Genomic DNA, 13,050 nt, shown 5'->3' on the forward strand with positions numbered 1-13,050 from the left:
TTTTTAAAACATTTTTCTTTTTTTCTTTCTCTCTACATGTTTCAGCAACTCAAGTATCAGTGGCTTAAAACTGGGCAGTTTTTTTTGAGTTCCGTGACATATAACTTAGCATGGGACCCTCAAGGTACTTGGCAATTATATTTACAAATTATTAAAATTAAATATTTGTTTTAAATGTATGATTACAGTATGATATGGCCTTTCATAATAAGAAAACGATCAATATTATATTTTCCTTTTGTTGATGAATAAGTATACTTCTTTCTTGATAGATACTGCTTTGAACAATGCTTAATTTACTATTCTGTGCTTTTTTGTCTTTGCCTTTTAGTGTTTTATTTCAAGAAATAGTGATGTTTTTCCTTAGTTAACATGTGCTTCACCTTACTCTTATCATATTTACTAAGAGACAAAATCGTCAATAAAACAGAGACCAAAAAAACTCCACCGTATTTTGTTATCATTTATAATTCAGGAAATTTCTATCTTTAATCTCCAAAGATTAGGAACTTCTACTGATAATAGCTGTTGGCCCCTTTTACATTCACAATTAATAAGAGTTATTTTTATATTCCATGTAGAAAACCGAATTTCATTAATTTGTAGTTATGCCTCATGTCATTTTATACTGTATATAGTATATATATCAGAGGTTTGGGGATTTCTTATTCTACTTTTACTCTCCCTCCTTTTTTTTAAAGACTTGCTAGATACATAATAGCTCTTCACTAGTAAGCTTTTCTTGTTTAGGGATTCTTTTTTCACTCTCTTCTAGGGGATGCTTCTAAATATGTATACTCCAAGTGTTTTTCATAGGAAAGTATTGTGTGTTTTTCCTCTGATAGTTTGCAGACCAAGGCAGAGGCCCACAAGTGCATTTCTTTCCCAAGATAATCCTTGCTTATTCATCAGAACTTTCTTTAATTTTCAGATAACAGATTGTTGACAGCAACTGATTCTGTTCAGTTGTGGGCTCCTCCAGGAGGTGATATTCTAGAAGAGGAGGAAGAAATTGATAATAAAATTCCTCCCGTTTTAAATGATTGGAAGTGCGTCTGGCAGTGCAAGTTAGTGTCTAACTCTGTTCTTATGACCATTAATTTAAAAAAATGCTTTCTAAATTATGTTTCCTTTTACAAAGATTTTTATTTTTTGATGGTACCATTTCATTCAGAAGCCTCAAAAGTAGAATTTTTCTAACCAAAACCGATTATATTATAATGTCATTCTTCAGTTTGTGCCATAAATGTTTATAAAAAAGTATAGCAGTATTTTCAGGAAAACTCCAGGACTTGAGTTGACAGGATTGACATGTAAAAATTATTAATTAGTAGGTAATATATAAACTGGGAAGCTGCCAGTTATTCTTTCAAGTGGAAGGATGGCTGCACCATTAACATTAACATGGATTATATGAAAAGGGCCAGTTAGTCAGAGAAGATGGTGAGCTCAGTTTTTAACATTTTGTGGGTGGAGGTACCCTGTATTCATATTACTTACGTTTTTTCTTTCTCTAAAGTGAACTTTGTATTAGCTTTAATTAATTTGTTATTAAGATTTTTTTTTTTTAAATTTTTAGGGAGGCAAAACGTTCGTGTTCTGATGATTGTAACTTTGATGTAATGAAAATTTTATCTTGATCATTTACATGTACTGGGTACCAGATTTTAAAAATGCTAACTGTTTAAGTTTGTTTTTTTGTTTTAGAACTTCAGTCTCTGTACATTTGATGGAATGGTCTCCTGATGGTGAATATTTTGCTACTGCTGGAAAGGTAAAGGATCAAACAAAAAACTAAAACAACTAAAAATGTTCCTTATTCATCTGTATTTTCTATTTCTTTCTTTGTAAAATTGGGATACTACTATTCTATACAGCTGGCCAGAGAAATAGTAATAATGTTTATGAGGTTGGGAATATAGCTCAGTGGTAGAACACTTGCTTGCCATTTGTGAAGCCCTGGGTTTGATCTCCAGTGCAAACAAAAAACCCCACAAAAAAACAATAGAAAAAATATAAACCATGTGTAGAAGACCTGGTATGTACTATGTGGTATGCAGAGAAATAATGGCTATTATCATTAGTTTTACTTGAACTTAGCTCATATACATTTTTAAAAACTAATTTTTACATTTACAAATAGTGTATTTAATTTAATTTTAGTTAATTAATTTATTTTGGTACTGGAGATTGAACCCAGGGCACTTTACCACAAGCTATATTCCCAGACCTTCATATTTTTATTTAGAGACATGGTCTCCCTAAAGCTGGCCTTCAACTTGTGATCCTCCTGCTTTCAGCCTCCCAAATATAACTTTTTTTTGGCACTGGGGATTGAACCCAGGAGCATTTAACCAATGAGCCACATCCCCAGCCCTTTTTTGTATTTTATTCAAAGACAGGGTCTCACTGAGTTGTTTAGGGCCTTGCTAGTTTGCTGAGCCTGGCTTTGAACTTGCAAATTCTTCTGCCTCAGCCTCCCAAGCCACTGGGATTACATGCATGAGCCATCACACATGGCCCAAATATAATTTTATTAAAAGGAAAATTGTACTACTGGATTCATGATGAAAAGAAGTTCTTTAACTCATTCTTCCCACTCTTATTTCCAGTGTACTGAGGCAATTATTCATCAAGTTGAATGTTTTGATATTTCCTTCCCTGTTCCTAAATAACTTGCTAAAACTTATGTTTTTTTTCTACCCTGTTTTATGTATCGTTTCTTACCTTCCTAGGAGGGAAGCTGAGATTTTAGCTTTCTAGCCGCTGCTTCCAGCCCTATCCCCACATCTAATGCATATTTGCTTTCCATACTTTAATCTTCCTGGTGTAGATATCTGATATTTTGGGGTAAATTGGTATTTATTATTACATTGTTAAGATGGGCCTGGAAATGGGCCTCATTCTCCTTCAAATGTGTTTCTGCTTTCCCAAATGAACCTGTCTCTGGAAAAAAAAAAAAAAAAAAAAAAAAAAAGAGATTGTATGATATTCTTCATAGGTATAATCACTTTGTAGACAGTAATACCTTATACCTAACTAATTCATCCACAGAATTACTGACAGAATTTGGTATTATATCTCAGAATAATCTCACATAGAAAATATCCTGGAAATGTGTTTTCTCTGCTCAAATCTGGCTTTGTTTCTCTACAAGTATAAACTAACAAAACTATCATTTGAGGATTTTCTTTTACCAACTGTGGAAATTCTCTTTGCCTTTCTTCTTTGTTAAATTCTGTTTTTTTTTTAATCATTATTTATCTTCTCTCCTTGTTTTGATAGAGGTATGCTCCAGTAGGTTTCTGAGAAAAGAATAGGAATAAACGTTTTTGAGGCCTTGTATATCTTAAATTTTTTTTTCCTTCTCCTTGATTTGGTTGGGCCTAGAATTAGTTTGAAATCACTGTTCCTCAGAATTTTTAGTGTCAGTATTTTATTGCCTCCTGGCTTCTAGTGTTGTTATTGAGAAATACAATACCAGTATGGCTATACTCCCCAGTCTCTAGCTACAGAGGTTTTGAGGCGGTTCTCCTTATCCCCAGAGTTCTGAAACTTCATTATGATGCCTATGTTTTGAGTTAGTCCTCTGGAAACATTTCAGTATCTGCCTCTAATGGATAAAGACTTTGTTGTTTAGGCTATTTGGCGGACCTGCTTAATCTGGAAATTCACGTCCTTCAGTTCTGAGAGAATATTTTTATAGTATTTCCTTCTCTGTCTTTCTGGATCTCTTCTTATTCAAATGTGTGCCTTATTTTCTAACCCTCTAATTTGCTATTTTTCCCTTCTATATTTTCCATCTCCTCATCTTTTTACTTCATTTCTGGGGTATTTTTCAGCTTAAATTTTGAAATATTTTTTTTCCCTGTGATTACATTTTTAATTTCCAAGAGTTCTTTCTTATTATCTGTTTCTTTTTAAAATTATATTTTTTATGAGTACAGAAAGTATGTGTGTGTGTGTGTGTGTGTGTGTGTGTGTGTGTGTATATATATATATATATATATATATATATATATAAAACTTATAACATACTTTGTGTGTGTCTGTGTGTGTGCATGTGGAAATTGAACCCAGGGGTGCTCTACCACTGAGCTACATTTCTGGTCCTTTTTATTTTTTAGTTTGAGACAGGGGCTCAACAAGTTGCCAAGGCTGGCCTTGAACTTGAAATCCTCTTGCATCAGTTTCTCAAGTCACTGGGATTGTAGACATGTACCACTATGCTCAGCTTTATAACAAATTAAAATGAAACAAATTAAAAAATATAAAGCAAATTAAAAAATCACTACTCAACTGGAGACAACTAAAATTAATGGGCCCCTTATCTTCCTCTTTACATCTCTTCTTTCTCCTCCCACCCCAATCAGAATCTTGAATTTTATGTTTTATCATTTTATTGCTTATTTAAAAAAATAATTTCACATGTGTAAATTCTCAAATAATATAATGTTTTACTACAGTTTTGAGCTTACACCATATAGTTGATTTTTTTAATGCAACTTAATTTTTGTATTCTTTGGAGGTATTGCCAGTTTTCCAAAGCATTTATACTACTTAACACTCTCACTAATAGTGTACATAGTTCCTATTGTTTGTTGTCAGCACTGATGTAGTCAGACTTTTAATCTTTTGTATTTGGTGAATGCCCATGTTACCTCATTGTAGGTTTAAAGGGCATTTCCATTTAATAAGGTTGTTAAATACCCTTTCATAGGTTTATTGGGTATTTGGATGACTGATTTAAAAGCAAACGATGGGTCAGTCCCTTGTCTAATTTTTAAATAGTTGTTAATCTTTTTTCTTACTGATTTGTAGGAGTTCTTTATTTCTGGGTATGAACTCTTTATCAATTACATTTTGTAAAGATGTTCTCACTTATTACTTATTCATTCACTTTATTAATGGTATCTTTTTGTGAATAGTGGTATTTAATTTTAACATGAAGATTATTAAGTTTTTTTCCTTTAAGGTTGAGCTCTGTTTAATAAATTTTTCTACGTTGAGATTCTGAGGATTTTCTTATATTAATAGTAATTTTTTCCCCTCTTGTTTTTGGTATCAGGGATTGAATCCAGACATGCTTAACCACTGAACTACGTTCTCAGACATTTTTTTTAAATTAAAAAAAATTTGAGACAGGGTCTCACTAAATTGCTGAGACTGACTTCAAACTTGTCATCCTTCTGCCTCAGCCTCACAAGTTACTAGCATTACAGGCATGCACCACTGTGCCCGGCTTATTGTATAATCATCTGGATGAGTTTCTTAAAGTTTTGTTTTGTGTTTTTGTCTTTTATCTAGTAGAGCCTATATATCCTTCTAAACAGTATTATTTTTTAAAATGCATAAAAGAAAATGCACAACATTATAAAGGAAATGTTAAAATAATGACTTCATGATACTGAATTTTGTGATAATAGACATATACATTTTAATAAATGCATATAGTAACAAAAAATTAGATCTCAAATATGGACAGGTTAAAGTTTAATTGCATTTAATTTTTGCATATGTAATAAAACTTCCATATATCACTTTATAAAGTAAAGCTAAGCTTTCCAAGAATATCAGTATTTATCCATGGCTCTTTGAGTTAATCTCTAGTTGTGAAAACATTCAAATTTACTGTTTTGTGGTTGCATAATTACTTGGCATAGAGTTAGTTGCTCAATAGTTACATGAATAACATAGACAGGAAAACTGCACAACACATTATAGCCAGGAAGATTGCAATCATGTGTAGTTTAGTGGTAGTTTCAATAACAAACAGTTTCCAAGTAAAGATGAATGTAAAAACATTTTGATATATAGCAACTGTCATATGATATGAAAATGTTTATGATCTCTAAGATCATGTGTAGTGCTAATGTTACTTTGGTTTATTGAACCATTTCCTTCAATTAGCAGTTTTGAAAATAGAGAATTGTTCTTCTCCATCCAAGTTCATGGTACTACTGGGTCTTAGTTTTCTTAGTTTCCCTAGATGTAGACCTTGAGATAAGGATTCAAATATCAGTAGTTAATATGGGAATGATTACAAGAAATATACTGACTTTGAGGAATACATTAATGAACTTGAAAATATACCCTTTTTTTAGTGCCTTTCCAAGCTTAATTCTCTGGACACCCTGGTAGCCAGTGTTCCTTGCACACAGCATTCCTTACACATGTTCATTTTTCATACACGTCAAAAATTGAGGGCTGGTGAGGACACAGCATTGATTCTCAGCACTCAACCAGCTCCTTGAAAACTGCAGGCAAAGATATGTAGATGCATTCAGTTGAAACTGGCACACCAAAATACTAAGGCACAATGAGATACAGATGATGTATTGCAAATATCTTTTGTATCTTGACTTCTAACCATGGAACCTTTGGGTCAGGGGACCTTGGGCTAAGAATTCCTATTCTAGAATCTGGAAATTTTATGTTTTGTTTTTCACATTTAGGTCCAAAATCTTTATGGAATAATTTTTAGGTATGGTTAGGAAGAGACCAAGTTTAATTTTTCTATATGACTATCCAATTGTCGTATACAACTTATTAAAAAGCCTTTCTTTTCTTCATTGCTCTGTATGCCTATTTTTGTTATAAAATCAAAGTCCATATTTCTGTGGGTCTGTTTCTGGGCTCTTTTCTCTAGTCCATTGGTCTTTTCTTGTGCCAGTGCCATCTGTCTTAATTGCTATAGCTTTTAAATTGTTTTGATATCTGGTAGAGCAAGTTCTCCCATCTTGTTTTTTCTTTTGTAAGATTAGTGTGTTTATTTTTGGCCCTTTGTATTTCCATATAATTTTAGAATAAGCTGATAAATTTTATAAAACAAATGAACAGAAACTCTTTTATGATCTTGATTGGTATTGCATTGACTTTATACGTCAGTTTGGGGAGAATAAACATTTTATAACATTTAGTTTTTCCATCTAGGAACATAGAATGGACATTTGTTTATTTAAATGTTTCATTTTCCTTAGTAATATTTTATTAATTTTCTATGTGGAGATCATAAACATATTTAGTTAGATTCATTCCTAGGTGTTTGATATTCTTTTTTTTGGGGGGGGGCGGTGGTTACTGGGAATTGAACTCAGGGGCACTTGACCACTGAGCCACATCCCCACCTAAGAGTCTCACTGAGTTGCTTAGTGCCTTGCTTTTGCTGGGATGCTGGGATCACAGGTGTGCACCACTGCGCCTGGCTGTTTGATATTCTTGATGCTGTTATAGATGATATCATTATGCAAATATCACTTAATAATTGTTGCTAGTATATGGACATGTGATTAATTGAAAAAAAATTTATTTTTTAGTTACAGTTGGACACAATACCTTTATTTTATTTATTTATTTTTATGTAGTGTTGAGGATCGAACCCAGGGCCTCGCACGTACTAGGTGAGCGCTCTACCGCTGAGCTACAGCCCTAGCCCCTGATTAATTTTTGCATATTGGCATTATGTCCAGCAATCTTACTAAACCCATTAATTCTTATAATTCCTTTGTAGATCCTTTTGGATTTTCTCTATACATAATTATCTATGAATAGTGAGTACTATTAGTTCATTTTTTATAACACTCATGTTTCATATTATTTTCTTTTTTTAACTGAAATATCTAGGACCTCTAGTATAGTATTGAATAAAAGTGCTGATGAAAGTTATCTTTTTCTTGGGTTGGGGTTGCATAAAAATAAAATAAAGGTATTGTGTTCACCTGTAACTAAGTAAATATTAAAAAAAAGAAAATAGTTATCTTTTTCTTATTTTTCATTTCAAAGAGATACCTTATACTCTGTCACCATAAGTAAGTATACGTAAGGTATTTATTGTAGATATTCTTTTTCAGATAAAGGAAGTTTCCTTTTACTTGTAGTTTGTTTGTAGTTTTTTGAGGGGGGGATTGAACTCAGGGGAACTTGACCACTAAGCCACATTCCCAGCTCTATTTTGTATTTTATTTAGAGATAGGGTCTCACTGAGTTGCTTAGTGCCTCACTTATTAATCTTTTAATAAGGTGAAATACATGGACTGATTTTCAAGTGTTAAACAAACATTGGATTTCTGGAATAATCTCAACTTGATTATAGTGTACTATATTCTTGGATTCTGTTTGCTCTTGTTTTAAGATTTATGAGAGATCTATGTGTTGGAGTGAGATTTGCCCCCCCCCCCCCCCCCCGCTGTTTTTTTGGTACTGGAGAATTGAACCCAGGGACGCCACTACTGAGCTACATCCCCAGCTCTTTTTACTTTTTATTTTGAGACAGGGTCTCACTAAGTTGCTTGGGGCTTGTCTAAGTTGCTGAGGGTGGCCTCGAATTTGTGATCCTCCTGCCTCAGTCTCCGTACATGCTGGGATTACAGGTGTATGCCACGACACCTGGCTTTTTCTTTTTTGAAAAGCCAATTTAATCCTTAGAGATTGTCTTTGAGGTTTTCTTGGCAGTGTGGAAGTGCTTCTGAGCTGACTTTTCATAGAGCTGTTTTAAAAAAAAGCTTTAGCATTTGCTTACTGTAGGTTCTTACCAGAGAAAACAGACATAATCAGAACACAGATAACGTTCTACCAACTATCTATGTCTGTTCACTTCTCTACTATGTATCTGTATATTCTGCCTTGCCTTATTTTACCATAGATGGACTCTGTGCTTTTACATAGGGCCAATTCTTTCGCAAATATATATACTAGATCTTATTTGCTTGTTTACTTAGGGGCATCATTATTAGTTAACTCTTCTATTTTCAGATCTGTTTTCCCTTCTCTCCTAGGTCATTTAATTAGCCTGTGTTGTAAACTGAATGTTTGTAACTCCCCAAATTCATACACTGAAGTGCTAACCCCCAGTTTGATGGTGTTAGGAAATGGAGACTTTGGGAGGTACTTTGGGTTAGATAAGGTCACAAGAATGGATGTGTTAGGATTAGTGCCCTTACAAGAAGAGATAAGCAAGCTTGCTTTTTCTGCCATGTGAGGGTACAGTGAGAGGATGGTCACCTACAAGACAGGAAGAGAGCCCTCACCAGAACCCAACCAGGCAGACACCCTGATCTTGGACTCTTAGCTTCCAGAGCTATGAGGAAATAACTTTTTGTTGCTTAAGCCACCCCAGTGTTTCTTTTTTTGTCTGTTTGTTTGTTTTTTGTTATGGCAGCCCAAGTTGACTCATACAGCGTGGTATACCAAATGTGCTATAATCGTGTTCATTGTAGAATAAGTAAATAACAATAACTCGTGGCTTTCCCTCCCAGCTTCTGCCACAGTTCCCTGTCTTCCTTGTAAAATCTAGAAAGTGTTGCTGTCTGCTTGTGTTGAGCCCTCCCATCATCACTTCTCTGAAACTGTCCTCATGAGACTTCCTATTACTGAATCCTGTGGTTAATTCTTACTAAACCTATCAGCATAATTTAACTTGGTTGGTTATTTCCACCTTCTTTTAAAGCCTTACTTTTGTTTAGAGAAGTTTTAGATTCCTAGCAAAATTGAGAGGAAGGTATAGAGAAATCTTATATACGATCCACTCCCAAACATGCATAGCTTTTCTCACTAACAGCATCTCCAAATAGAGTGATACATTTGTTGTTAATGATGCACCTACATTGAAGAATCATTACCACTTAAAGTCAGTACTTATATTACACTCTTGGTGTGTACATTCTGTGGGTTTGGAAAACTATAATGACATATATCTATTACAATGTCATATTGAATATTTTCACTGCCCGAGAAATCCTGTGTTCCTCTTTTTAATTGTGGTGTCACAGTCTCTATTTTTAAATTTTGGGGTACCTAGGACTCATTTCTTGGACCTCTCCTCTCTCTATACTCTTTATTCTTGGAGATCTTGTCTTATGGTTTCAGATGCCACTTAATTGCCATTTTTATATGCTGATGACATTCAAATTTATATCTTTTGGCTGTATTTCTCCTCTAATTTTCATTCCCCTCACCTTGAATTATTCCTCTGATGGCTCTAACTTCAGAATATATCTACATTCTACTCACTTTGACATTATAATCTGGTTGAAGTCATCATTTATCACTCATATATTTTAGTTGTAGTGGACCTTTATTTTATTTATTGATACATGGTGGTGAGAATCGAACTCAGTGCCTCACATATGCTAGGCAAGCGCTCTGCCACTGAGCCACAACCCCAGCCCTTATCACTTGTATTTTTACATTATTTAAAAAAAATTTTTTTTTGGTGGTGGTACAGGGGATTGACACCTGGAATGCTCTATCATTGAGCTATATCCCCATTCCTTTTTATTTTGTATTTTGAGACAGAGTCTCAGTAGGTTGTCCAGGGTGGCCTCAATCTTATGATTCTTCTGCCTCAGCTTCCTGAGTCACTAGGATTATATGTGTTCACCATTGTGCTTGGCTTATATATTAAAATTTTCATTACAGTATTTTTCCAGTTTTTGCTTTCTTCCTGTAATTTCAAACCGACTGGTGGAGTAATCTTTTAAAAATGGAAGTCAGATCATGTCACTCTTCTGTTAAAAACCGTCAAAAGGTTTCTCATTTTATTTCTGAAAATCCTGAGTCTTCATGATGGCCTATCAGGCCTTATATGTACTAGGTCCTCCATCACACCTTTGACCATATCTCTGGTTATTTTCCTCCCTTGTATGCTGGACTCCATTCAAACCTCATTGTTGTCCCTAAACAGGGTAAGGATGTTCCCATCTCAGAGTTTTAAACTTGTTGTTCTCTTGGCTTATAAAACTCTCTTTCCCCAGAGATCAGCATGGCTTTCCCCCGTTAATTATCACCTGAGTGTGGTTCTCTCTAAGCACCTCTTTTAAAATTTTACTGTATCTTACTCTGCTCTATTCTTTTTGCTTGTCTTAATTTTACTCATAACATTTATAGGTAGGAGTCTTTATTAGTTTTCTTTTATCGTGTAACAAATGACCACAAACTTAGCAATTTAAAATCAAACGTCAGGCTGGGGCTGTAGCTCAGCGGCAGAGTGCTTGCCTTGCATGCATGGGGCACTGGGTTCGATCTTCAGCACCACATAAAAATAAACAAATAAAATAAAGGCATGCTGTCCATCTACAACTACAAAACAAAAAAAACCCCACCCAAATGTCTATTAGCTCCTGTAGATTAGGAGTCCTGGATGGTTTGTCTAGAAGCTTCTGATCAGGGAGGATCGGAAAGGTAAATAAAAATGTCAGGGCTGAGTTTTCATCTGGTGGCTTGACTAGGAAATAATTAATTTTCAAGCTCACTCAGGTTTTTGTTGGAATTTATTTCTGTGCAGCTGCATGACTAAGGGGTTTGCTTTTTGACTACTGTTTGCTGAAGACTTCTCCCAGACCCTAGAGGCCTCTCCCAGACTCTAGAGGTTGCCTGTAGTTCTTTGCCATGTGTGCTTTTTGCTTCCCCTCCTAAATAATAGAGCTACCTAAACAACCTGGCTAAGCAGAAATCAAGGAGCCTAAGGGAAAAAGAGAAAATAAATACAGCTAAAATAAGTGGGAAGGGAAAAAACTTAAACTGGATTTAAAAAATAAAACCCTGAGAATTTTGATAAGCCAGTTCAATCATCTTCAAATTTAAAAAAATCCTTAATATGCAGAGATTCACAAAGAATTTTTCTTGATGTCCAAGAAGCATGGCCCAATAAAGGAAAACTTTTCAGAATCACAGGAAAAATAGTTTGAAAAATAAAAATAGATTGTACTGTCATGTATAACTAAAAAGACCAAATAAAAATAAAAAAGAAAAAAAGTTTGAAAAATCATGTAATTCATGCTTTTGATCTCTTAAATTATCAAAGTTAAATTACCTTTAACTTTGGATTTTTAACAGTTAGTGCCCCATTACTTTTAAAATTTAACCATGAAAAATAATTCAGATTTTTTTAAACTCATATTTCTTAAGATTAGCATAAGTGAATACTTAGGATAGTCATTCCTTTGACTTAATGAGACCATTTTGGTGAAGTCTTGAATGATTTAATTGAACCAATTCAGTATGATCAGAGAGCTTCTCTAGATTCCTATTGGAATGTAGCTTTATAATATTCCCAGTTAGTCATTGCTTTGATATCAGCTTGCATATTGTGCATACTATGTATTTAGAACACATTTTCCTGTTATCCCCTTTGAAATATCATTAATGGCATTATGATTATGGGCAGGTAGTATATATACTTTTATTTGAGACATGTACTGTATTTTATTTTTTTTAGCTCCCCCCCCATAGCTTTATTGAAGTATAATAAAATGCACATATTTGAAGTATGCAGTTTGATCAGTTTTGGCATGTATGTAACTAATACAATCAATATAAAAAGCATTTCCATTACTTTTTTAAAATTTGAAATCATGCAGACTGTGTTTCTTGTATGATTTATTACATTAGAAATCAATCACCTTAAGATATACAGAACCCCACCCCCACATGTCAGCTATTTCAAAATTAAATGCCACACTTATAAATATCTCAGAGGTCAAGGAAGAAAGCATAAGGAAAGTAAATAAAAAGTGCTTTGAACTAAGTGAATATAAAAGCTTAAAATATCAGGATCTCTGGGATGAAACACTACTCAAACGAACATTTATAACTTAAAGTACTTGTATCAGAAAGAAGCTAGGAAATTTTATTTTCATATTATGTAGTAGAGGCCTGGGGATATAGCTCAGTTGGTAGAGTGCTTGCCTTCCATGCACAAGGCCCTGGGTTTAATCCCCAGCACCACCCCCTCCCCCCCAAAAAAAAAGTAGTAGGAAGGAAAAAACTAAGATTTAGGAGCAGAAATATATGAAACAGATAAGAAATAATAGAGCTAAAATTTGATAAAAATCAAACAAATCTAATTAAGAAAAGAGCAAGAACACAAAAATTAATATCAATGGAAAGGGAGCTATCAGAATAATTCTACAGGTGCTAAAAATATATTAAGGTAATATTCCAATTGTATGCTGACATATGTGACAGCTTACATAACATGATTCATATTAGAGAAGGATCTGTGTGCTGCTGAGAAGAAAGTGTATTCAGTCATTGATGGATGAAATATGCTAT

At 33.9% G+C, this 13,050-nt stretch overlaps 1 protein-coding gene across 4 annotated transcripts in view; it reads left to right on the forward strand.

Moving 5' to 3' along the window:
- Positions 1–13,050, forward strand: part of DMXL2 (Dmx like 2) — a 156,268-nt gene that overhangs the window by 41,624 nt on the left and 101,594 nt on the right. For all 4 annotated transcript variants that reach the window (XM_081289056.1, XM_081289053.1, XM_081289055.1 and 1 more), the window contains exons 4-6: positions 46–124; positions 932–1,067; positions 1,708–1,774. In XM_081289056.1, coding sequence (XP_081145182.1) covers positions 46–124; positions 932–1,067; positions 1,708–1,774 — 282 coding nt within the window. The remainder of the gene's footprint in view (positions 1–45; positions 125–931; positions 1,068–1,707; positions 1,775–13,050) is intronic.

The sequence above is a fragment of the Spermophilus citellus genome (assembly GCF_964194105.1).
Source record: "Spermophilus citellus genome assembly, chromosome: 4".
Classification (NCBI taxonomy): Eukaryota; Metazoa; Chordata; class Mammalia; order Rodentia; family Sciuridae; genus Spermophilus; species Spermophilus citellus.